Here is a 26477-nt window from a genome sequence, read left to right as displayed (position 1 = left end):
GCCCGCTTGCACAAAACAATCTTAAGACTGTCTTAGCTAAGTCCAGACTTAACTGGAGTCTAAAGAATAGGCCACTAGCATGGCCGCTTAAGACTGGAGTCAAGACTGGGCTTCAGTCCTGACTTGAATAAGTCGCTTGTATGATTACGACTCTAGTGCTGTCTTGGTTAAGACACAAGGACGCCAGGTGTCTAAGTAGAGAAATTAAGGAAATACAGGGATGCGCTGGCACTGTCCCTGCTGTAAGATGTACACATTCCGTCAATTTTGCGTTGTGTAAAATCCGTGCCATTGCTTTTTGGGGCTTAAGATTGTGTTACGAGGAAAAATGCCCCAAGTGGTTGCTGAGGTCGTTCTGGGAAGCCACTCTGGTGAACATAAACCCGAAGCGTTCGACGTTCCGGAACACGAGCCGTCTTAAATAAGCTTGGTCTTTCTAAAGACACCATTTAAGTCTGGACTTAGCTCGGACTTTATCATGCAAGCCGGCCCAGGTTTTCAGACGCATAAAACGTGTGTATGGGCATAAGTCATGGATACAAGTACAATTTAACCCGAAGCTGGTCGTTTTCTACGTAACCTTCGCTGATCAGAACTTTGAGGTCCAGCGATCTGGCGTTAAAGACGCAAGGCTCGTTGCCCAATATTGTTGGCCTTTGGAAGAATTCGTGAGAACGAATAGCCTTTTCCTCGACAGCTAGTTCTGCGTCTTTCACCGGATGTATGACGGTCAGCTTAATTTTGTGTTCGAATGGCCAGTGAAGAAAGTCATCCATGTGACCTTGATGAATGCAGATGGTAGCGCACATGCTCACGCGCGAGCCATTGTTTTCGAAGTCAACTCCAGGTGAGAGGCAGTAGCCGCGAAGGTACACCCGCTCACTGACATACTCAGCGCAGCCTTCCTGCATGGCTGTCGCGTGAAGTAGTGCAACATTTTTTACAAAAAACTCGCACTGCGCCACGCCAAGTTCTACATGTCGCAGAATGCTCTTTGTGTGGTCCAGAGTAATCTGATTGGTTTCGTTCGCTTCTCCTTTCGCTGCTTGGACTACATTTTCAATCTCTGACAATTTATTTTTCATGCTGGTTTGAAATCTGTTTATGAAACGGCAGATACTCGGCGTATCAATTCTACTAGTAAAACTGCATTTGACTTCCTCTTTAGACTCTTCGATGTGACGCAGTACTAGTGCCAAACTTTCATCATTTTGTTTCGTTACCGCAGCCAGCTCTTGTCTCACACTTTCCTTGAAACTGTTAATGGCGTGAGAAATCTCGTTCAGTCGGTCGGCATGTATGCTAACATCACCAGCTATTCGCCCCAGTAATTCCTTGGCCTCACGTGCCTGTTCTCCAAATGATCCTCTGCAAAGTGTTAGAAAAGTCTCATTCTGTGTTCAGGCTGTGCTTGACCATCGGAATCAAGAGGCGCTGCCGATTTGCAGGAGCCTGATTTCAGGTGTCCGACCACGTCACAACAGAGAACAGTGGAGGAGCACTTCGGACAACAAGCTGAGTGGTGTTTACAGTCGCTTCGGAAATGCTCGACGATCCCTACGGCAGCCGCCGCGTACTGGCAGCCACTCCCTTCGTTCCAGCATTTGACCTGAAAAGATAAATTGTTAAGCATAGAAATATATTCCACCAAAATGGTAATGAAGTCGAAGATAACAGCACAGCCACTTTTATTTCATTGTAAAGAGCCGAGTGCACTGTGAATTGAATGCCGTCGCTTAACAAATTGATAATGTTTTAGTGTGTGTTTTTGTCACACTGAAAGCAGAAAAGTGCTTTTTTTTTCGGGCAGACTTTTATTTTTCCTAATTAACATTTTTGCGTTATTCGCGTGGCATAATGCAGCATAAAATAAAGACGGCTGCTAAAAGCTTCTGAAGAATTGGCGTCATTGCTTCAGTATATAAACCCGCCTTAAGCTTTAAGGCAATAAGTGTACGCCACGTGCCAAAATTTTGGTAACACTTTATCTTCGCATTTCAGGCTTTGAGCCCCCGTAGGCCGGCTCCGTTCTCTCTTTTCCATAATTCCAGTTTTTTACCCCCTTCTTCAGCAATATGCTCTTATTTCCTGCTCTTATATGCTCTTATTATAATGCTCTTATTTCCTGGAATGTAGTGTGCCCCGTGTATAACACATATTATTCTCTACTTTTCGCTCCAACACAATAGGTCATTGTGTATCTCGGCGAAATTTCCTTGTACTACTATCGATCGAATGTCACTGCAACAAAGACACAACTTTTATTGCGAAAGAAATACTACGCCAGGTCTAACAGCTCGTCGCTGTGTGCCGTGTCCGTGTCCGTGTCCGTGTCAGAAGAAGAAGAAGAAGTGGAAGAAGAAGAAGAAGAAGAAGAAGAAGAAGAAGAAGAAGAAGAAGAAGAAGAAGAAGAAGAAGTGGAAGAAGAAGAAGAAGAAGAAGAAGAAGAAGAAGAAGAAGAAGAAGAAGAAGAAGTGAAGAAGAAGAAGAAGAAGAAGAAGAAGAAGAAGAAGAAGAAGAAGAAGAAGAAGAAGAAGAAGAAGAAGAAGAAGAAGAAGAAGAAGAAGAAGAAGAAGAAGAAGAAGAAGTGGAAGAAGAAGAAGAAGTGGAAGAAGAAGAAGAAGAAGAAGAAGTGGAAGAAGAAGAAGAAGAAGAAGAGAAGAAGAAGAAGAAGAAGAAGAAGAAGAAGAAGAAGAAGAAGAAGAAGAAGAAGAAGAAGAAGAAGAAGTGGAAGAAGAAGAAGAAGAAGAAGTGGAAGAAGAAGAGAAGAAGAAGAAGAAGAAGAAGAAGTGGAAGAAGAAGAAGAAGAAGAAGAAGAAGAAGAAGAAGAAGAAGAAGAAGAAGAAGAAGAAGAAGAAGAAGAAGAAGAAGAAGTGGAAGAAGAAGTGGAAGAAGAAGAAGAAGTGGAAGAAGAAGAAGAAGAAGAAGAAGAAGAAGAAGAAGAAGAAGAAGAAGAAGAAGAAGAAGAAGAAGAAGAAGAAGAAGAAGAAGAAGAAGAAGAAGAAGAAGAAGAAGAAGAAGTGGAAGAAGAAGAAGAAGAAGAAGAAGAAGAAGAAGAAGAAGAAGAAGAAGAAGAAGAAGAAGAAGAAGAGAAGAAGAAGAAGAAGAAGAAGAAGAAGAAGAAGAAGAAGAAGAAGAAGAAGAAGAAGAAGAAGAAGAAGAAGAAGAAGAAGAAGAAGAAGAAGAAGAAGTGGAAGAAGAGAAGAAGTGGAAGAAGAAGAAGAGAAGAAGAAGAAGAAGAAGAAGAAGAAGAAGAAGAAGAAGAAGAACGCTCGTTCACCCGCAGCTAAGGCTTTCGCTCCATATTCGGTTCAGCAGCTTTGAACCCTTCTATTTTCTTTCTTATTTTTTCCGTTGTTGTGTATATGCACTGTGTGTTCTGTTTTGTGCATGTCTACTGTTCTTGCGTCGACAAGTGTATGTCTCAAAGAGCAAACAAATTCAAATTCACATATTCACCTGTCTTTTGAGCAGCTCCGAGGCAGGGTAGACCCTCCAATCCACATCTTCATCATGGCATTCATGGCTGTCGAGAGGACAAACGTGTGGGCCTCCTTCGGCGCTCTGCTCGTAACAAGATTCGCACAACGTGTGGGCGCACGGAAGCAAAGCGGTTCTCGGGCGCACCAACCCACATGCACTGCAAACCCTGTTCGCTGGAAGGGGCTTGAGAAAGATCAGCGGCCTCCAGTCTAGTTGCTCAGAGAACCCAACCAACGTGTACTGCAGGCTTCCAGGAGGCATCGTTGAACACGTAGCGCTTCGCTTCGTACTAACGGAGCTGTCTTTTCCGACCCTCGCTCGAATAGCAGTTTTATCTATCTTTTCGTCCGTTCACAACGCGACGACAGCGGAGATATCAACTGCATTTCAGTGAAGTCGTTGCCCAATACGGGTACGAAGAATCGGTTCGCCTGCGTGGGCCGGCGTATTTACTTTGTTAAGAGCAAGTTCCCCACAATCTGCACTCTTGTCTCAACACTGGCGGTCACTGATATCGGTATAGCTAAATCGGTATCGCACATTTTGAGCTGAGTTCTATTTCAATGCAAATAAATTATTCCGTTGACTCTTAGAGGCGAGTGTCGATGGTGAACAAACTGGATAGATAGAGTGCATATTTTGGCTGCGTAAAATTAAAGACAGGACTAAAGGAGAAAGACAAGGGACGAACCCTGGACAGGGACAGCGTTTGTCCCTTGTCTTTCTCCTGTAGTCCTGTCTTTAATTTTACGCTGCCAAAATATGCACTCTACTTATCGAGACCAACTAGCCCGTCTTTCTACGTTAACTAAACTGAATAGAACTTCTATTGACAGAAGAAATTCAGCGATCCCCCTTAAAACCAGCATTTCTTTTTTAACCCTACTGAAAAAAATGTATGAGGCAATAACCTCACAATTTCCCACACAATCTCACTCAATTCACATAAGAAATCACGTACAAGTCGCATATAATTGCATAAGGTGGCATAGCTTCTTGTACATTATCATAAATTATGTACGATATTTTAAGATAAAGAAGTGAACCGTATGAGAGTCTATGCGATTAGATTAGATCTTATGAGGTGATCTTATGAGGTTATTGCCACGTAGAACTTTAGGTGTTTCAGTAGGGAAGCGTCCTACTAGTTACTGTAGTTACTGTTTTGCTCAGTGTGCTGCTTGGGAAAATAACGATGCGAATCCATGTTGGCACCGAAGGAAGCCAACGTTGTGTCAAATCAAAGCTGGCATCCGCGTGGAGTCCTGCAGGGGCGCAAGGGTCGAAATGACACACTTTCGGAGCATATACGTGAGAAGACCGTAGTATTGTAAAGTTCTTCGCACGTTGATGACAAACCCGACATGTCGGGGCTGACGGTGAGAAGTTATGTCAGTAAAGAGATAACAAAAGCGAACTCCCCGACGAAGCCGCAGATAAGGTCGCAGAGCTCTTTCACAAAAGCAGATAAAGCCGCAGAACTCTTTCATAAAAGTAGTTTCGGAAATTCAGCGACAACATGGAGTTCCTCAATACCTGGGAAGACATCGTCGTTACTGAGTATAGTCAGCTGTCGTGATCCCAAATGACACTTCGTATTGAGCTGGGGGCAGAGTAGACTAAGACATCTAAAGAAGTGTCCCCAAACGAAGAAGATGAGATAGGAAATGAGAACATCAAGATATTATCCAGGTCATAGCGGAAAGGCTTCTCAATTAGCCTGCGCAAGATATGTTCATCAAACACTTCGTTAAAGCTTATGACGAGCGCACGAGCTTTACAGCGCGTCAAGCAGAGAGATAAAATTATACCATCAGCGTTCTGCCCAGAACAAAGAAAACCTAAGGCGGCTGATAGAAGCCGCACTCGAAACACAAAAGTGGCAGTGGACCGGAATTCTGCTATCGAGTGACAAAAAGCGGATCCCTCTCGGAGATTCATCAAATTGTCTCCATGGATACCCATTCAGTATCGAACAGTACCGCGCGACCGTCGACTGCTGGGCGCAGCAGCGCTGAGGCGGGGCAGAGCAAGATCAAACATGCGACCAGATCATGATGCTTATGCGAGAATCGTCTGCTTGGCTGTTCAACTCCACACGGAAAAACCCAGAAAAGCCAGATCTTACGGCCGTGTACAGAGAGCACTTGTTTCGTGTTCTGCTGCTTGTCTTTCGCTTAGACCGGGGCAAATATATAACGTTCGTAGCCCAACGCCTGTCAACAGTTGCCTTTCCGTGAGGGTCCCGAGGGCATTATTTTAACGGAATAATTCTTGCACCGATATCGAGTGTTATCTACAAGCACACCTATCCAACTCACTTGAATCATTTCAAGCTAGACTCATCCATTCTTCGTATTCTTGTGACATCAGTATATCATCATTAAAATCACAGTCCAACCTCCCTGCCCTTGCTCATCGTCGCGCAATGCTATAGTTTATGCTTGTTCCACAAATTCTTTTTTTCTCAGCTCAGACAGGAACCCTACATTTGCGCACCTCCACCACGCATCTCTCTTCGCGCCGGCCATCAGCAGCAAGTTCCACGACCTCGCGCCCGCACGGCCACATTCTCTTCGTCATTCGTTCCCCGGACTGCCAGCGAATGGAACGGCCTTCCCCGAGAACTCGCTGCCATCACCTGCACATCTGCCTTATTTGACTGTATCGCATGTGTACTTGAACAACGATAATCTTTGTATATTTTTTTTTGTTTCTGTAGAATCATGTATACTTCCTCTGTTATTAATTTCTATGTGCCCAACCCCTTATGTAATACCTTCTGACGAGGGTCTGTAAGGTATTAAGGTGAAATGTGAAAGTTTGTAGCTTGCAACTATTTATTCAGCATGCTACGTTGTTTATCACAAATGTCCACTCTTTGCAGATATCACCCGCAGAAAATATGTACCTGGCAAAAAAAAATTTGTTATGGTTTAGCTATTAAAGAAATTTCATTTAGAGCGATATCTTAGGGGCTCTGTGACAGCAGCTTATGCCAAATACCAGCAAATAAAGAATAAAGAAATAAAATTGTTTTAAGAAAAATAAAGCAAGGTCTGTGCCTGCGATGTGATCTGCGAAAACTATCCTTGGCCTCAAAAGGGCCATATTGACGCTATGTCGTCATAACCTCATAGCGAAGGTTAAATCTAACCATAATTTATTTTGCCTTGACTTCCCAAAAAAAAATTTGTACGCTTTAGAAAATGTAACTGAATAATATCATACCAGCTAAGGTCTTTGTGAACCATTTTTCTAATGCTGGACAAGCGTATTTTCATTTCATCTACTTTCAAACGAGGCCTTTGCGTCACGATTTCCAACCATAAAATGGTTTTCATAAGAAGGAAATGTAATTACTACGGCTGTCTCTGTGTGTATTATTTGGAAAATAGAGGACATAAATAAGGACTACAAACAGATATAGAGACAATCCGAAATAATTAGGTCCATATCTGTGCAACTCTTTCAGTTCGGTTCTGGGAACTTCGAAGCAGATTACAGATGAAAGCCCTTTACTGAGAGGTGGAAATTGCCTGTACACTTTGTTTTTACAAAACAACCTTTTTTTTTTGTTCAAGCTGTTTTGGGAGAAAAATATCTCTTCTTGCCACTTCTCTACTTATGTTGCACGAATCTACTTGACTATAGTGAGTAGTGCTCTTGAGCTCCTGTGGGAACTGGCCTGAGCAGGGCATGGGCTGAGCGTACCTTCGATTATTACCTTCGTGAGGGCCAGTCGGTGAGGCATCATAAAAATGTTGAGCGGTAAAACAAGGACAAGAGGAAAGGAAACAGAACTAGCGCAAACTACTACGATGTACTGACTCTGATTTTGCTATGACTATAACTAACGGATCTGCCTGTTCTCTAGTCTTTTCCTCCGTTTTTTTTCGCCTTTAGGCATCTAAGCATAATGATTGTCGTGTAGGCAATGATTGTGCTCCGTGTTCCCCGGTTACTGACCTTGTGTGATGGAGTAAGAAATCAAGGCCTGTTTTTCAATACAAATTCAATCGGTAGTCTGCGATAGTCCTGTTTTTCCTCTTGTCTTTTAGACCTTGTTCATTTGAACTGCACCTGTGCATGAGCGTAACGCCGAGCTTCGCAGTCCGGACGCATGCTCAACAGAGTAATTTCTGCCTCTTCCAGCGTCCCTGTGTTTTTTGTCCTTACATAACCTGGTTTTAATGTTTTACCATAGTCGTTCACACCCACGACCACAAAAGAGTTACCTCCTGCGTATTCCGCCACGTCTACATAAACAGTGTATTAAGAGCCTTCCAACTTGACTTCAGGAGCCTTTGCTCTTGCTCTTCTCCTGGCCTTCATGAAATGCAGGGTGCATGTCGCGGTTCTTTTCTCCACTAAAAACATTTATTTTTTCGAAAACAATTTGTTCTGAACCGCTGTAGGTGGAAGTCCACTCATTGTTACGCTGCCAATTATGACTGCTGGCGCATCTCGAAACACATCCCACGTAGTTTTGCTTTTTTCCTCTTTATATGTTTTTGTCGCTAATAGCAATAAGATTCGTGACACTGGGCAAAACACTATTACCGAGCAAGAACAGCAGTGTACTGCAAAACACCACACGGACAGTGTTTTGTCATTGAAGTTAGTAGGCAACATATTTCTGATGCCCGCCTCTGCCCAGTACGTGACGCTGAGTACATCGGCACTGAGCTTGGGGCAAGTAAAAAAGGTATTTTTGCAGACCTCTTCCAATTCTGCTTTTGTTAATTAGAAGAACGGCTCCACCTGCATGAAGATCCTAATCAGTCGGCAATAGTTTCTGCCTCCCCTCCCCTCTTCCCCCCTCCCATGCCGTGGTGGTGCGGTGGTTACAGCGCTAGAGTGCTATGCCCAAGGATGCGAGTGCGAATCCCGGCCGCGGCTTTCCGCCGCGGCCGTGCCCAGATTCCCAGGTGGTCCTAATTTCCGGAGCCCCCCAATACGGCGTCCCTCATACTCTGGGTCGCTTTGGGATGTTGAATCTCATTAAGTAAACCAAATCAATAGTTTCCGCCTAAATGCTAGAAGGCTAGTATCGATAAGAGCATCAGGAAATGAGTTGTAGGAATAAAAACAGGCTTCACATTAGCTATAGTTGCGTTTTTCCAGTAGCCCACATTTTTCGAATTAACATTCCGGCCCCATCATCCCGTTAGTATCAGTAGTTTTCAGTAAACGTGCTTAACGGTTCACTGCATGCACTGAGGTGTCCCTCTTACGAACCATTCAATTAGTGCCATGCGTCGCTTCTATGTTTACTTTTTACTGAGCTCGATACCACAATGTAAACAAAAAATCATCAAATCAAAAGGACACATCAGCACTTTAAAAGACGACTGCAGGCTTCGAACGTCTTGAGCCTCTACTGCAGTCGAAATAATGTCAATAGCATTAAGCATTTGAATGCATCTTTGCAAAACTGCAACAGCTGCATCGGGCTCACATCGTTCTTAGCTAACAAAGAGAGCTTTCTTGGCAAAATGAAGGAAAGGTTTAACACGCGCTAAACCCAAAAAGACAAAGCGAAAGCGTGCGACTCCTCCATGGATGACTACGAACCTCGCGTACATCACAGCCGGGTCTAGATGACACGAAGATGTCAAGGGTAATTTGAAGGGGGAGGTTGTGCGTACTTATTAACCTTTTAGCGACATCGTTCAGAATTGGCACTCCAGTTGGTATTGGCGGATGCTTATTACCATTTCTAACGCTGCATAGTAGGACTTTAACCTTGAGTAAACTATTATTACAATTCTAGACGACACGAAGCTGTCGAGGGCATTTTGAAGGGGGAGGTCCCAGGAGATGAGAAAGGTGGGCAACGGGGGCGGGAAAGGGTAGACAGGGGACTGGAAGGCTGTGTGGTAATGTGTCAAGCAATGTGTATATTTGGGAAGACATATACCGGTTCGAATGAAGTTCGCCATTTGTGTGAGGAAAAAGCGGAAGCAGTTGTGCGATTTAGAAGACGAAGTGAAGTAGCAGAACAGGCAAGCTGCGCCTTTAAGAGTATGACGCAATAGCGTATGTTGCCATTTGTGTGAAGAAAAAGCAGAAGCAATTGTGCGATTTAGAAGACGAGGTTAGGTAGCAGAACAGGCAAGCTGCGCCTTTAAGAGTATGACGCAATAGCGTAGGTTGCCATTTGTGTGAAGAAAAAGCAGAAGCAGTTGTGCGATTTAGAAGACTAAGTGAAGTAGCAGAACAGGCGAGCTCCGCCTTTAAGAGTATGACGCAATAGCGTAGATTGCCATTTGTGTGAAGAAAAAGCAGAAGCAGTTGTGCGACTTAGAAGACGAAGTGAAGTAGCAGAACAGGCGAGCTCCGCCTTTAAGAGTATGACGCAATAGCGTAGGTTGCCATTTGTGTGAAGAAAAAGCAGAAGCAGTTGTGCGATTTAGAAGACGAAGTGAAGTAGCAGAACAGGCGAGCTCCGCCTTTAAGAGTATGACGCAATAGCGTAGGTTGTCATTTGTGTGAAGAAAAAGCAGAAGCAGTTGTGCGATTTAGAAGACAAAATGAAGTAGCAGAACAGGCGAGCTCCGCCTTTAAGAGTATGACGCAATAGCGTAGATTGCCATTTGTGTGAAGAAAAAGCAGAAGCAGTTGTGCGATTTAGAAGACGAAGTGAAGTAGCAGAACAGGCGAGCTCCGCCTTTAAGAGTATGACGCAACAGCGTATGTTGCCATTTGTGTGAAGAAAAAGCAGAAGCAATTGTGCGATATAGAAGACGAGGTTAAGTAGCAGAACAGGCAAGCTGCGCCTTTAAGAGTATGACGCAATAGCGTAGGTTGCCATTTGTGTGAAGAAAAAGCAGAAGCAGTTGTGCGATTTAGAAGACTAAGTGAAGTAGCAGAACAGGCGAGCTCCGCCTTTAAGTGTATGACGCAATAGCGTAGATTGCCATTTGTGTGAAGAAAAAGCAGAAGCAGTTGTGCGACTTAGAAGACGAAGTGAAGTAGCAGAACAGGCGAACTCCGCCTTTAAGAGTATGACGTAATAGCGTAGGTTGCCATTTGTGTGAAGAAAAAGCAGCAGTTGTGCGATTTAGAAGACGAAGTGAAGTAGCAGAACAGGCGAGCTCCGCCTTTAAGAGTATGACGCAATAGCGTAGGTTGTCATTTGTGTGAAGAAAAAGCACAAGCAGTTGTGCGATTTAGAAGACAAAATGAAGTAGCAGAACAGGCGAGCTCCGCCTTTAAGAGTATGACGCAATAGCGTAGATTGCCATTTGTGTGAAGAAAAAGCAGAAGCAGTTGTGCGATTTAGAAGACGAAGTGAAGTAGCAGAACAGGCGAGCTCCGCCTTTAAGAGTATGACGCAATAGCGTAGGTTGCCATTTGTGTGAAGAAAAAGAGAAGCAGTTATGCGATTTAGAAGACGAAGTGAAGTAGCAGAACAGGCGAGCTCCGCCTTTAAGAGTATGACGCAATAGCGTAGGTTGCATTTGTGTGAAGAAAAAGAGAAGCAGTTATGCGATTTAGAAGACGAAGTAGCAGAATAGGCGAGCTCCGCCTTTAAGAGTATGACTACACTCTGCATGACATCTCTGCACCCCAATTCTTGGCCGATCCCCCTGTGTGGGTATGTGCCATCACATTAGAGGAAAACAACAACAACAACACGAATATGACGCAATAGCGTAGGCCACAAAGCAACATATAAAGCCTCTTTAAATAAGCCGTAAGAACATGCCTGCACGGCCTAGGGGTGGCGCAAATTCAAATGTCATGGCAGGCTGATCACATCCCATATGAAAGGAGAGGCAACCCTACGGCCAATCACTGCACGGACATGTCAGCTGCCAGCTACCGCCTGACAGCACCATGCTCTTGCATATGAAAAACACGCAGGCCAAGCTACTGAAGGGCGTAGTAAAGGTTTTGTTTTAAAGATTTATCGAAATAAAAACTCCTGTCTGATGCTGGGCGCTTCGTGCCTAAGACTGGCACGAGCGGTCGTACATCTGGTACATTGGTGATGTGCCACAGTTCTGGTCGTAGATGAATTTGCAGCAGTCGTCTGACTCGTGTAGCGTACTGGTCCGGCGCCAGTAGGAACATCCGTAACCTGCGAATTTTCAGCCATTAATTCCAGCAAAAACTTTTTATAATCTATGTCAAGCACTGCGTCCGTCGCGCGACAAATACATAAATACAGTGTTCGCGCACGTGACGTTTTATTGCATCTGCTTGTTAAGTGCATCGACGCTTGCCATAAAATGGCTACCGTTCGCATCTGATGCTTCCTTTATCATACTATTAATAAGTGGGTCGTGAGTAACGCATAAAGAAAAGTATCACTACAAGACATAAATTATTCGGCTGCCGTCGACCACATGTTTCAGTTCATAACTTGCGATTATCCATAAAGCATATATCAAGACTACACATCTGTTCTTTCAGAACATCACCGAATACTACAAGTTAAATATCGCCTCTCTACTGAAGCTAATGCCGAAATCAGTAAATATGAGCTCGTGAATGACATTTCCGCTTGTTACATTGCAAGCGCTAGCTTTGAAAGTGCATTTTTGATAATGCACTTGCATTTCTGATAATGCACTTAGATAATGCACTTAAAGTTTCGTTAGTTGCGGATAGAGTTAGTGCGTGTATACTGTAGAAGCGGTACACTCACCGTTAGCAGCATATGGATGACGAAGGATAGAACATATCTGGCAGTCCGTGTATATAATGTGAAACGATTGTGTGCTTTCTGAAATGCAACATATAAAAGACCGCTAGGTTATTTAAGTTGTGGATATACTGATAAAGACACAATAATAGAACAAAGAATTAGGAGACACTTAAGCGCCGCCGTTAAAAGTATGACGCGATAGCATTTCACACACACACGCACACACGAGCGGTTTCTTTTTCCTTTGTAAATTTTTTATATTTTTTCTTATAGGCGGCCAGGCAATGACGACACCGGTAAGATCAGACGCCGCTTCTTGAAACTTGATGCGTCTCAATGCGCGTTCAGCGAAACGCACTGATGTCGTAAGATGAAACGCCTAGGGACACTTAAACTCCATCATTAGGTAATGAAGATAGCGTTTCACACAACGGGGACGATGTTTATCAAATTTCTATTTTTCGTTTATTTGTTATTTTTATACACCGATACCTAGCATCAGCAGAAAAATTTGCATTTCATATTATATACAGACCGTACTTGTCCCCTCTCCGGTATATGAAGCGCTCAATGCTGCATTTTTTACTTATTTTTCTGAAGAGGAATGCCACAAGACGACGTGGTTATAAGTGGTCAATTTATGTGCAGTCCTTAAAAGAGCCGGTGCAAGTTATATATGCATTTCTTCGAATTTATATTTCGAATAATTAGATGAGCACGATTTTTGAACGAATAATTTCTCATTAGGAAAAGGGTGCCGTTTCGTGCTTTTACGCCAGCCCACAATGAACGCTCTAACGTCATCCATGCGTTCAAAGACTGACAATTCTTTTTCCTAGCGACTAATCACTTCCAGTGCGTGAAGGGAAAACAAATCCAGTGCGCCATCACGTTCTCGTACTTTATTATTGATCCCAAATAGGAAAGATCGAAGGCTATAGAGAACTTACCATCATCACGAACAAATGTGACAGCATCTTTGGTTGAGTAGCATTCAGATGAGCTCATGGAAAAGCGTCCACGCCTGAAAGAGTAAAGAAATCAATTTCGTGCTGGTTTTTCATTTTTATTGCCTCAGCCTATCTCACAATGGCATCGTTATGATTAAGTGAAATCATAGACATTTTAAAATATAAATCAAATTGTTGTCCCAGCGACAGTGCACATTTCGCTGAATAAAAACTATGCTAATCCAAACAAGTATTATCGAGGTGAGCAAACTGAACACATTTGCTGCCGTTCTGAGCCCACATGCCCGAATATGTTGTGTCTAATGAAAAAATTGTATGAGGCAATAACCTCACATTTTCGCACACAATCTCACTCAATTCACATAAGAAATCCCATACAGGTTACATATAAATGCATAAGGTCTCATAGTTTCTTGTACATTATCATAACTTATGTAAGATATTTTATGATAATGGTGCGCACCGTATGAGAGTCTGTGCGATTAGATGAATTTTATGAGGTTATTGCCCCGTAGAACGACAGCTCCGCGAGCTGAGTATTTCTACAGGACCGAAGTGCTTTTCAATAAAAGCTTTCGTAACCTTGTCATTAAAGTACCAGCGAAATAGCAGTTTGTGACCATATTAGTTCTCAGCTGTTCTTCCTTACGTAACGTACTTAGCACAAGCATAAATTTTCTGGATCATTCGTAAATTCCGATTCAATAAATTTCATTCGTCTTGAATCGAACACAAACACTGTATGATCTTCATTCCCCTAATAAAACTACGTGCATTTCAGAAATCAGAAGTTCCCGGAACGCGATACCTAAATCATAGCGAGCAGAAAAGAGCTACATACTGAAAGGCAAAATTTTCGGGGGGAAATTGTACAGATTTAATTATCCTTGAACCAAGTTTCATGGGCGCTATCATCGGCCGCAGCCGCAATCCCTGCTGCCGCTTGGCTCGCTTCCTGCTGCCGCTTGGTGAACTTCTCGACACCGGGCTAGCCTGGCTTATCGTTATTCAATGTCTCGACAGCCTGTCTGGTCCTGCTGCGGTCCTTGTCTTTAGCGATGTAGGGTGTGTGTATGGCGTTCTGCCTAGTTTAAATGAAGGATCAGCGCAGATAGAACTTGATGACGACGATGATGTTTACTGCACAGCGCGAGAGAGAGTTGCAGTTTTGCACGAGGCGTGATCGGAGGTGTGCTCTCGTTCCTGGACACGACGGTGAAGATGACATGTTTGCTGCGCAGCGCGAGAGTTGAAGGTCACAACTGCGCCATCCACTGGCCTTGAGGTTTGGGCATGAGAGGAGTATACAGCCTATGACCGGAACACATACTGTTTCTAGATTTTCTTGCCACTGTCAAGTCAAGGGGTAGTAGTTTAATGCGAGGCGCCACATAACAATACAATAAATGGTGAACTATAGCATCCGATCTGCGAAGTGTCTGCCAGTGACACAGAATGCATCAGGAAGCAGGTGCAGGGCTTACTTGCACAACCGCATAAATTACAGCTTTATGCCAAATAAATGTGAGAAAAATTCGTTTGTCGAACGAATTTCGGTTATATACCTTGTCAAACTAGACTTTTAAATTTCTTGTAGATATTAAGTTAACTGCGTTTTATTATCTTCAGAAGGATGAAAGAGCGCAATTATGCGTAGGCCAACTAGATGCCAAAATAATTGTTTAACAATTATTTTGGCATCTAGTTGGCCTACGCATAATTGCGCTCTTTCATCCTTATTATTAGTAATATTCTGCCCTCAACGTTCACTAAACATATTCCACATAATGTTACAGCATGGAAGATGAGCTGAAAATAAACGTCGAAATTTCTTTGCAGATTCGTTAAGTTCTATTAAATGACCCCTGTCCACCTTCGGGTAGAAAATATTTTCTTCTCCGGTGACTGTGAGGCTTCGCCCACGGAACGCAAGGCAGCAAACATTTTCTTTAAGAGTACTTAATAGCGAAGTTACATCAACTGCTATCAGACAATTTTGCCGTGTTCTTCTCCTTCCGTTCTTCCTCAGAGGCTTTCCACTCTCCTACTTGGTTTTCTAGCCTGTGTGTGTGTGTGCGTGTGTGTGTGTGTGTGTGTGTGTGTGTGTGTGTGCGTGCGTGCGTGCGTGCGTGTGTGTGTGTGTGTTCGCGTGTGTGTGTGTGTGTGTGTGTGTGTGTGTGTGCGTGCGTGCGTGCGTGCGTGCGTGCGTGTGTGTGTGTGTGTGTGTGTGTGTGTGTGCGTGCGTGCGTGTGTGTGTGTGTGTGTGTGTGTGTGTGTGTGTGTGTGTGTGTGTGTGTGTGTGTGTGTGTGTGTGTGTGTGTGTGTGTGTGTGTGTGTGTGTGTGTGTGTGTGTGTGTGTGTGTGTGTGTGTGTGTGTGTGTGTGTGTGTGTGTGTGTGTGTGTGTGTGTGTGTGTGTGTGTGTGTGTGTGTGTGTGTGTGTGTGTGTGTGTGTGTGTGTGTGTTCGCAGTCTCACGAGTGTATGAGCGGCACACCACACCGAACCACAGTACACGCTGAAGCTTACATGGACTAGAAATAGAAACTAAAAGCCTTCTTTTTGTGTGGTTGTATGCTTGTGTGTAACCGAAAAGCGCGATGGAAAAGCGTGTAGCGAGTTGTTGACACAATTATTGGTCTACGACCACCCTTCTCCAGTTAGTCAAAGAGAAGGGCCAGTGGAGGCCGTCTCTGGTTTGACGTCATTCATCCCCGTGGCTCGTCTGGCCTGCGTAGAGAATGAGGAAGCTGGCAGGCTTGCGAAGGGGAACATGAGAGCTTTGATTTGAGATTTGCTGCCTTTCCGCGCTGGCGCTTATGTAGTATTTCGCATAGATTATCTCCGATACCTGATCGAAGCACTTGTATGTTTAAAAATGCCTAGCCTGGGCAGTGAAAGAAAAGAAAGGGCCTAAGCTGGACAGACCGGAACATTAATGCAATAGCGCTAAAGGCACCATTCACGAAAACCTGGTTCCGGATTTGTCCCTGGCATTATGAGCGAAAAACCCCGAGCATGTCGCTGGCATGCGATTGCTGGCAGCTGGTATGGCGGTGCACTGAATGTGCATATATGTCCTGCCTAACGTTTGGCAGGAGCTGCTGCCTCAGGCTTCTCCTTTCATATAGGAGGGTGATATCAGAGCCAGCCTGTCCTGTCCCATGTATTGACGTTGCCCCTACGCCACGCAGGCATGTTCATACAGACTGGTAAAAGCGGGGCTTAATAGAGACTTTTTGTTTAGCGCGAGCGTCAGTACGCATGCGCAGATCACCCCGATGGCGACAGATGGCGCCACGTTCTTGTCAAATTTCGGCGGATGCCGCACGCGGGGACCAATCAACGCATTCTGTGCTGACAGTGCGTGGTAGCGGTAGACGGCCGCGGTATGCGGCAGCGCTAAACTAAACGTCTCTAATATGTGCGCTGGTAGCCTACGCTATGGCGTCATACCCTTAGAGGCAGAGCTTATGTGTCCCCAATATTATTTTGCTTACAAACATCAGAAACAATGCTCACACTTCGCCGTCTGGGAATGTCAACATGATCGGCGTACTGAAATTCTCGTACGTGCCGTATCGTTGGTACTTCACACATTTAGCCGATCCACCAAAATAAGGGTCGTAGTAGTAGTTTCTGTAGGTCAGGTACCACTCTCCAACATCAGGATAACACTGCACGAGGATCAAAGACACTCAGGGTGAAACTGGGCAACAGCTCGATCCAGACTTGCGTATTATATCTTTACTTGATTCCTTTGGCCACGTTACCACGAGTTCTCTGTTTCCTTTTAGACATCTGGATGTTTTCAACTATTCCGATATTGCATATTTATTGCGAATTAAAGTTATTTTATTGGACATTATAAAGGATTCACAATAAAGCACATAAAAGTACACTAACCTATGAGCCATGAAACATCACTGATGGATTCTTCATAAACGCTGTGTCAATAAATTTAGATTCTTTTGTAGCGCTCAAGTGGCACTGCAAGTAAAAAAATGACAAGAGCTCATAGATGCAACTAGGTGAAGCGCAGTAAGGGACACAACTGGTCACCTAATATACTACAAAGCGTCTCAAATCAGGCTTTACCTTTGCAATGATTTTATCTCTCGGAAGAAATATTCCCTGTATAAATAAATTTTTTGTCGCGCTTCTGTTCACGACCGAGTCCAATGACGAGCCAATGAGGTATGCTCTTGCACCTGAAACTGCTGCAAATGTTTTACTCGGTGGAATATCAGCAATGATGGATGACGCCTCCAGCAGCGGTATGGAAGCTGTCTCTCCGCTTTTGGAAGACTAGTTTTGTACTCCCAGTATCGTGACGTCATTGCCGCATTTCTGCCACTGGAGCTCGTAAACGAAAACTTTAAAGGGCAAAGGAAGCTCACTTATTTTGAATTTAGAAAAAGGATCTCGACATTGCAATAATGCAATTTCAAGCTAAGGCTGTTTTTTTAAGCACTGCTATTTTCTCCTAGCGCACGTTAAAGATCCCCAGGTGGTCGAAATTACTCCGTAGCCCTTCACTACGGCTCCTCTTTCTCTCTTTCCAATTTCACTCCCACCTTCATCCCTTCCCTTACGGCGCGGTTGAGGTGTCCACAGGAAACAAGTGAGACAGTTACCGCGCCTTTCCCTTCCTATAAATCAATCAATATCAATCAATCAGTTCCGCACAAACTAAACGCTTTGTACTAATTCAGCCGTTATCTCTAGGAAGTATTTGAAGTATTTTTCACTACTATGTTGTAGTTGAGAAACCTCAGATAATTATCCATGGTGGTCTTTCAAGCGACAATCTGTCTTTGTTTAGTCGGGGTGCCTCCCCTAACCGGAGCTAAGGCCCAGCACCCTCATTTCCTTTGGTTACCTGTGAAGTTCAAGCCCAGTGGCGTGACTTTTTTTTCTAGACGCAAGTCTGCGATCTTTGAACCTTAACTGCTCAGGGTAACAACATCCCAATGTACACTTAGAGGGACAGAACACTGGCCAAAATATGTCATGAGATTATGGTGGAGATGATAAGATCTTGCCTCATACAGTACAGATCCAGCGCTACAATATCAAAGAAAAGAGGCTTTACAATTTTAATTTGCCATTGAAAAATCGCATAAAAACAACAGAGGCGCTATCTAGCGGAGAAACCCTAGTACTTTCAGTGTAGCCCCCCACGTGACTACATGTCAGCAAAATATCGCTAATTTTCGTAACTGCACATTGTTCTTTTTTCTTCTAGGAGTGCTTGCCATAATTTATTATATTATATTATTATATAGTGCGTCCTGAAATAAAAACCACCCCTGCTTCCGCACCGCGAGAGGTATGCTTTCAGGTTTTGCCACTAGGTGGTACCACAGATTTTGCAATTTCGTGAATGAAGCAAATCGTCGAAGAGCGCGTGCGTTATTGTGCCGTAACAGCATTGAGTGTGAAACTGAAAAGGACGTTACGTACGCAAAAAATGTCTGACTACTGTCTGGCGAGTGAAGGTTGTACTTGTTTTCGGTACGTCTTTTTGTCGACCACCAGTCGTCATCGCGGTCGCTGCTCATGGTTTTCAGCAACAGACTACATAAAAACGGGCGCATGTATTGATACAAAAATTCCCGGTTAAAATTTTCTACGGCGTTTCTAACAAAACCGTCGTGGAATCGAACATTTTAGACATCAATCTTTCCACTGCGGCGAAAAAAAATCAAGACCTAAATTCCAGTGCTCTGTCCCTTTAAGGTCATCGTATCGACACCAGATTGCGCTCTTCGTCACCAAGCAGCCTAAGGGCAAAATGAAGGTGCTTACCCTGCTGGCATCTTGAAAGCTCTGAAGGTCACTTCGTTTTTCAGGGTACGTGGAAATTGCCCCAGATACTTTAGCGAGGTCCATTGCAAGAAGAGCAATGAGTACCACTAACACTACCTGGTTATCATGCATCGTGAGGACCCAATGTCAAACGACACGAGTAGAAAGTGGCCTCGAGCTGCTAGCGGCCGGAAATAAGTGCAGAAATTGCCCGGGAACCACTATTACTTTGAAGCGGAAATGACAATTCAGTTCTTTTCCTTCTTATTTAGGGACGATTTTGTTTTCGTAGCAGTGAGAACTTATGCGGAAAAGCAATACTTAACAGGCATTCGACGTTCCTGCCATCAATTCCATCTGTCAATACGTGTAATTGTGTTTTTCCAGGAAAAACATGTAATAGCAACCCTTGTTTTTTGTTTCCTTTTTCTCAAACCAATAGCCTCAATACTACGCAGACCTAGGCGATGATCTATAGCTACATGAAGCGTACATTGAGGCTAGTTCAGGTTTACACGCGTTAGTAAAGCTTGAATTTTCTTCCAGAATCCTCCCGATGGCTTTACGAAGTATAAATTTTTGGAGAACAGTGAGAACCGCTAGTTTCGTTATTATATATACGGAAAACGCAAAGCATAATGACGCAAGCAGAAAGTAGTTTTGAGCTGTTAAGGCGCACACATAACGGAAATGCATAGATGGATCTCAGAGGGCTTAAGCAGAAATGAGGGCATTTCATCGCCGTCAGAAGCGATTTTGTTGTCGAAGAAACTGAGAACGCGCATGCTTTTACAGCTTACGAAAAATGCAGTTGAGATGTTTGCAAGAACAACAAGTGACGTCGGCGTGTTGGTTTCTTTTCCACACCTACGTCACGTAGCACGTATGTCGATGCCATGCAAGACTGCAGATGTCTAAGCATCTCGGGGCATATAAAACACATTATTATACGAGCATAGATGAGCGTTAATTTTATTTTATACTTCGGCAAATTCACACTGAAATTTTCACAGAAGAAATGCAAGTAGGAAGAAAAGTTCGTTGGAGGCACCCAGGTCACCCTCAAGTTCGATAAGGCGAACGCCTTTTCTGCGACTTTTTGCATTGTCATGATTCTGGTCCGTGTATCAAGGCTCCGAGTCCACGAGATTATGTCAACAAAAGGGGAATTTAAACATTATTTACAGTCATTGTACAAGACAAAACAATATATCAGCACGAAGGCCGAAAGCTACTGGCTACTCGCAATTATCTTCGCACAGCTACAACCATTGGGACTCCGCCACGTCCGCTCCAGGCGAGTAGCACGGCCTCGACGAATGCTCAGGACGGTATATTATGCGGTCTCTCCCGATAAGCGGCAGCGCCTCAATTTTACACCGTTTTATCATAGGCGCTGCCATTTTGTCTAGGTGGCACCATCTAACGGCTAAGTTGGGAACAATCGCCATGCTGGCATGCCATGATGCAACCGCCATGATGTGCGGCTGCATCTGCGGAACGATACAAGTAACGCACATCGGCATTTCGGAGCTTTCGCATTCAAACCTTCGCGCTTTAAAAGTGCCTGAAGGAAAGCGAAAATATTTTCAGCTGCACTCAACCATCCGGTCAGAAATGACAGTAATTTGTGCACCTGATCGAGTCGGGCAAGGACAACAAGTGTAATTACAATTACACAGTGTGTAACTTTTATGGGGCACACAGAGACAGCGACGCACCACTGGCCGCGAGGGCGGTGAAGCAAGCAACGCAGAGCAGTTTTATATCTACTTTTCATCTTCTAATGGTTGCTAGAGACGAGCTACCGTAAGGTTTGAGCAGTGAAAGCAAGCGAATGGTACCGGTTCATGACATTTTTAGGAGCAATCCTAATCACGCCTGATTTTATTGGTCCAACCGATCGTGCATATACTCTACCGCTTGAGCGGCTACTTTATGGAGTTATTACATTAACCTATTTCGGATCCATTTACCCTACCCTAGGCCACTGCTGTTGGGCCGCAAAGCCGCGGCGTTCAAGCGTCCTAGCATTGACTATCTGGCGATATGGCCACTTCCGACATGATCTGGCTTCAGCATTCTCTGCATGGCTCAGCCGCCGGTTTGTCGCTGCGTGCGGCGAGTGGCAATAGACTTTTAGTTTAGCGCTACCGCATACCGCTACCGCCTATCGCTACCGCGCGAGCGTCAGTACGCATGCGCAGATCACCACGATAGCGACAGATGGCGCCACGTTCCTGTCAAATTTCAGCGAACGCCGCACGCGAGGACCAATCAGCGCGTGCTGTGCTGACGGTACGCGGTAGCGGTAGACAGCCGCGGTAAGCGGCAGCACTAAACTAAATGTAGAGAGATTTAGATCCGCGATCCGCCACCGTGACCCTCTACCGCGCGTGGGCGGGGCGCACAAGCTGATTGGTCCTGACGCGGCAGGTCTATGTGCCGACATCTATACTCCGTTTCATACATCAGGTGCAACGCAGCGAAAGCTACGCAAGTAGTCCGCAAGAAAAAAAACCGGAGGCGTATCACTACGCGCTCGTTCTGTAGGAGAGTGGTTCCTGGCGAAACGGGCTCTATTCCGAACATACACGTTTGCAATAACATGCTTCGCATGCTTAGACATCTTCACAGAGCGGATCTTATAGAAAAAATGCGCTCTAAAGAACCATTTTCTCAAAAAGGGATGCGCAGGGCGGAGGGCACTGCCAGCGCCATCTGGTGGCACAGCTGACAAGGTTGCGGGGCAGCAAAACGCGGCACGAACAAAAACGACATAAAAGAACATACAAATTAGCCGAATCCGACCTTTTCGCCCTAAAAAAGGTGCTTTTTATGAAGTTGATGGCAAATGTAAAATGTATTAAGCTTGCAGACAAAGCAACTATTATTTTCTTTCGTCAAGAGCAAGCACTATTTTTTATCGCGGATGCGGAGAGCGCAAACAAGAGCTGTAGCTTTGGTAGTGTTGCACTTGATGTATGAAACGGAGTATAAAGTCCCTTGATGATTTGAAAATAGCGACTTTCTGTGAACTATGCCGCCGCGCCGCGCACCCTCCCCGATCCTCCTCTCTCACCTCTCCCATCGGATGGTGATTGGCTCCGCGGGCGGTCTCCGGGAAAAGTGCGCGAAAAGTTCGCTCTTTTTGTGTTTTCGTTTTTCGTCGGCACCATGTTTTGGGCAGTGGCCGCTGCTACAACCGAGCTCCGTGACATTGCGCGCTTGCTCTTCGCGTTATTCGCGCTCCTTTAGTGCAGCACTGTGCCCTGTTGCTGCGCATTTCAGTGCACGAGCCGGCGTGAAAAAGGTTTGGTTCTTTTCGCGATTCCGAGTGGCAAGAAAGACACCGTTAGAAGAAAAAAGTGGCTGCACAACATCGGCCGCAAGAACATTACGCCGACGCAGACTGCCCATCTCTGCGAGGTACAAGCGACTGTGTATAGTGAAACTGCATGCAAGCGCATCACTAATCTGGCAATCTCACTTAATTCACTGATCATTTTGCGTCGTTATGCGTGTTATTGTTTTCACTTGATGGTTCCGCTCAACGAGCTGTAATAGCGACGGCTGATGCATACAATGCGCATACATTCGCATATAATATCCTCGTGTACTTCTTCCTCTTCACACCCGCTTTAATTTCTGAACCTAGGTCTGTCTTTTCAACAATAGCGCGTGCAATGAGGGAGATTATTAAGCATTAATAGGCTTATGTCGCAGGAAAGCGTGTAGAGAACTCGTCCACAAAACGTGTCCGCAAAACTATAAACGCACATCAAAAATTCCTCTTTAAACCCTTAAATTTGACCTTGTCCGAATCTGGCGAAAATTGGTGTCTAACCTAACTTGAATATGGCGAATTCAGTAGTTACGTCCAAATTTCGGGACTTCCCGCAAAATGCAGCCCCATGAACCCTCTGAATTTGACCTCACCGAATGTGGCCAAAATCGATGTCTAACCTATAATTTGGGTATGGCGAATTCAGTGAAGTCGAATCCAAATTTCGGTGGTCGAGAGGGCTTTGGGGTGCGGACACTTTCCTTGGATGACGGGAAATCGGTGCGCTCGATTTCGGCTCGACATCACCTCAAGGTCGCCGACAGCGGGACCTACAGGCGTTTCATGCTTAATAGAAAAAAGTTCATATTTGTTTTCAAGCCGCCGCGAAAATTCTCAACTACAAAAACGATTAAGCCGTTGCATGTGCACTGCACGGTGCCAAACTCAGACTGAACCTTAATGAAAAATCTTAGGACGGCCATCAAAGCAAATGTCCCAGCTTGTTCCCAGCAAACATCCCGCTACTAAAACTCCACTCGTGAGCAACTTCATAAACTGTACTTCCGCGAAAATTAGTTCGAGGTGAATCTAAATTTAACTAACAATTGGTATGCTGAAAAAATTCTGGAATGTTCAAATATATTGTAAATAGTAAGCTTCATATACTATGCCGTGTTGAGACGGACGGTAAGGAAAAGTCAAAAGGAATGTGAGATGTATGCAGTAAGTGGTTTTGTTCGTGCCGCAAGCGCTCTTAATTGGCACTTTCATTGCGCATACGAGACACTAACTTTTGTGGCTCGTGGTAGTCACGCGTGTCGCATGTCTTACTCGTGATTTTATTCAATCACAAAGTGTGGAAAAAGCGCGAACTTAAGAGCGCGCGCATGTGCCAGCCAACTTAAAGCCCTTTAGCCAACTGCTCGGACGGCTAGAGAGCGCTGCCCAAAAAAGCGTGCCGTGTGCAGCGCGCGCAGCCGGCGGGAAAGGATATTCGAGGAGGAAAACGCCGGAGTGGAGGAGAGTGTCGCTACTTTCAAATTATTGAGGGGCTTTACCGACATCAAATATGTGGCGCCACCTATCGGCGTCAAGGGGACCTGGGCATGCGCAGTGGAACGCGCGGTGGCAGATAACGGTAGCGGATCGCGGATCACGGTAAGCTAAATCTCTCTAGTATATATGACTGTTGTCGACGGCGCGAGCTGCTATGCTGGTATTTCTGTGGCTGGCCGCCAGCTGCGTTCGTCTGATGCTGTCGTCATGCGGACATCCGGCCAAATAAAATAGAAAATGGGCAATTGTCCATTTGGAATACTGACCTTAAGAAATAATGTTCCAGGATGACCTTAGTGAAAGTTGCTTTTATGAACAATTATTTTAGTCCATTTCTTGTCGCAAAACTTTCTTAATTTAAGAATGACTGTCGTTCCCATGACCACATTCACATTTATTATCGGCAGCAAAAGCCTGCGAGATGCATGTTTTCAGAACAAAAAGTATTGTAGTACGTTTTCACTGAATAATAAATTGACAAACAATTTATTAGACACCGTTGTCTTCAAGCTTGTCACGCATGTTGTTTTATACATCGAGAAATCTCAGGTGACTGCGCCGAAATAGTTTTTCGTCGCCTGACGGCACCTCGTAAATTTTTGTCAGAAACAATGTCCTCCACTTGTTGCACGTATTGTTTTTGCTGTTCAACAAACACGGCTTTCGGAACTCGCACGGTTGGTGCTTGAAACACGGTGAAACACGGTTGGTGCTTGAAATTCAGAGGCCGCTCATTCTCGCTCGAATGAAAGGGTCGCAAGTGGAACAGCCTACAGCGACACTCATGCATACCACCGCTGTTAACCTTCTTAATAATCTGTTTCCGGCTGTTAATATCTTAGTAATGAACTACACAGTAAAGAAAAAGATTTTGCTAGCCGCGACACTTGCTATCTAACATTAGGACGGCGAAAATGAAACAAAAGGGAGAGAAGGGAACAAAGGGGCGAAAAGAAGGTCATGAGTAGGGTACGTAAAAAAAGTGTAAAAAATATAAAAAAAATTAAAGGCAGCGCACCACTCGCATCAGTTGAACAGCTCAGGCACTTTTCGGCTATTCGAGGCGCTTTGTGTGCAAAAGACTGCACAGCGCTTGCACTTTCTGCGTGCTATACCACGGCGCCCCACGCTATCACCATCACGGCTGAAACCCCTCGATAATTTGAAAGGAGCGACACTCTCCTCCACTTCGGCGTTTTCCTCCTCAAATATCCTCGCCCGCCGGCTGCGTACGTTGCACACAGCACGCTTTTTGGGGCATCGCTTGTTCGCCTTCCATGCAACTTGCGCTTTTTCCACGCTCTGTTATCGAATACAAACCCGAAAAAGACATGCGACACGCTTGACTGTACCACAAGCCTCATAAATTAGCGTCTCGTACGCGGAATGAAAGTGCCAATTACGAGCACTTGCTTCATCAACAAAAACTGCTTGCTGCATACATTACACACTCATTTTGACTTTTCAATACCGTTTGTCTCAACACGGCATAGTATATTAAACATAATACACATAACATATTGAACATTCCTCAATATTTTCAGCATACCGATGCTTAGTTATATGTAGATTCACCTCGAACTAATTTTTGCGAAAATACAGTTTATGAAGTTATTCCCTAGTGGAGTTTCAGAAATTCGATGGTTGCTAGCAACAAGCTGGGACATTTGCTTTCTGGCCCCGTGCAGTGCACATGCAGCGGCTCAACTGTTTTTGAGGAATATTCACGGCTGCTTGAAAACGAATATCAACTTTTTTTCTGTTAAGCGTGATACGCCTTTAGATCCCGCTGTCGGCGACCTTAAGGTGACGTCAAGCCGAAACCGAGAGCCAAGATCCTGGCACCGATTTCCCGTCATCCGAGGAAAGTGTTGTCCGCACTCCAAAATTCGGCCTTCTCGACCACCAAAATTTGACCTTGTCCGAATTTAATCAAAATTGGTGTCAACCCTAAATTTAGTACGACCATCTTTTTTTTTTTTTGCTTTCGACGAATAGAGCAGTGACCCAGAACTTTCAGCTCTATTAGTGACAATTGATAACTGCGACAGCGTGCGCACGTACAATATACTCGTATATCAACCCAAGACCAAACAGCATTATTTTCTCTGCCTACACTAGACCTCTTGGGAGCACGGCCGACTGTTCTACGCTACGAAAATGGGCATGACGCCCTTCAACTAACCAAATGTTTAAGGAGGCCCACCTAAAATTGGAAGTCACCATTGTGTTGGCCATACTCAAATTAGGTTATAGACACCAATTTTGGTCAGATCCGGACGAGGTCAAATATCGGGGATCGAGAGGGTTAAATTTTGGGAATAGTCCACCTAGGTTTGGAGGTCACCACTGAATTCGCCATACGCAAATTAGGTTGGACACCAATTTTGGTCAAACTCGGACGAGGTCATAATTCGGAGGTCCAGAGGGCTAAATTTTGGGAATGGCGCACCTAGGTTTGGAGGTCACCACTAAATTCGCCATACTCAAATTAGGTTGGACACTAATTTTGGCCAGATTCGCATGAGGAAAATTTCAGGGTTCCATGTGGTCAAATTTTTGGGGATGTCCTATGAAATTTGGATTGGACATCACTGAATTCGCCATATCCAAATTAGGTTGGAAAACTGATTTTGCCCACATTTTGGATGAGGTCAAATTAAGGGGGTTCTTGGGGCTAAATTTTGCGGGAGCCCCTCCGAAATTTGGACTG

General features: G+C 44.6%; 2 protein-coding genes across 2 annotated transcripts in view; both read right to left on the bottom strand.

Annotated features, from left to right (window-relative positions):
* Nucleotides 1-777: 777 nt before the first annotated feature.
* On the bottom strand, nt 778-3744 carry LOC146173065 (TNF receptor-associated factor 3-like). Its single transcript, XM_084585112.1, has 2 exons — nt 3460-3744; nt 778-1609 (listed from the first exon to the last, which is right to left on the bottom strand). The coding sequence occupies exons 1-2, from the start codon at nt 3742-3744 to the stop codon at nt 1379-1381; spliced, it is 516 nt and encodes a 171-aa protein (XP_084441238.1). The 3' UTR covers nt 778-1378.
* A 7576-nt stretch (nt 3745-11320) lies between these two features.
* Nucleotides 11321-26477, bottom strand: part of LOC146173064 (uncharacterized) — a 37902-nt gene continuing 22745 nt past the window's right edge. Inside the window, exons 2-5 of the mRNA XM_084584889.1 lie at nt 16633-16787; nt 13093-13166; nt 12143-12220; nt 11321-11572 (exon numbers count right to left, since the gene is read on the bottom strand). Coding sequence (XP_084441015.1) covers nt 11442-11572; nt 12143-12220; nt 13093-13166; nt 16633-16787 — 438 coding nt within the window. The 3' untranslated portion in view covers nt 11321-11441. The remainder of the gene's footprint in view (nt 11573-12142; nt 12221-13092; nt 13167-16632; nt 16788-26477) is intronic.

Source organism: Amblyomma maculatum, chromosome 11 (genome assembly GCF_055883805.1).
Source record: "Amblyomma maculatum isolate TAMU_Amacu chromosome 11, ASM5588380v1, whole genome shotgun sequence".
NCBI lineage: Eukaryota > Metazoa > Arthropoda > Arachnida > Ixodida > Ixodidae > Amblyomma > Amblyomma maculatum.
The sequence above is the reverse complement of the archived record's forward strand: the minus strand, read 5'-3'. Positions and strand labels throughout refer to the sequence as shown.

Coding starts and splice junctions, on each gene's coding strand:
- LOC146173065 (XM_084585112.1), bottom strand. CDS start 3,744: ATGCCTCCTGGAAGCCTGCAGTACACGTTGGTTGGGTTCTCTGAGCAA. Junction 1,610..3,459: donor CGGAGCTGCTCAAAAGACAG/GTGAATATGTGA, acceptor TTATCTTTTCAG/GTCAAATGCTGGAACGAAGG.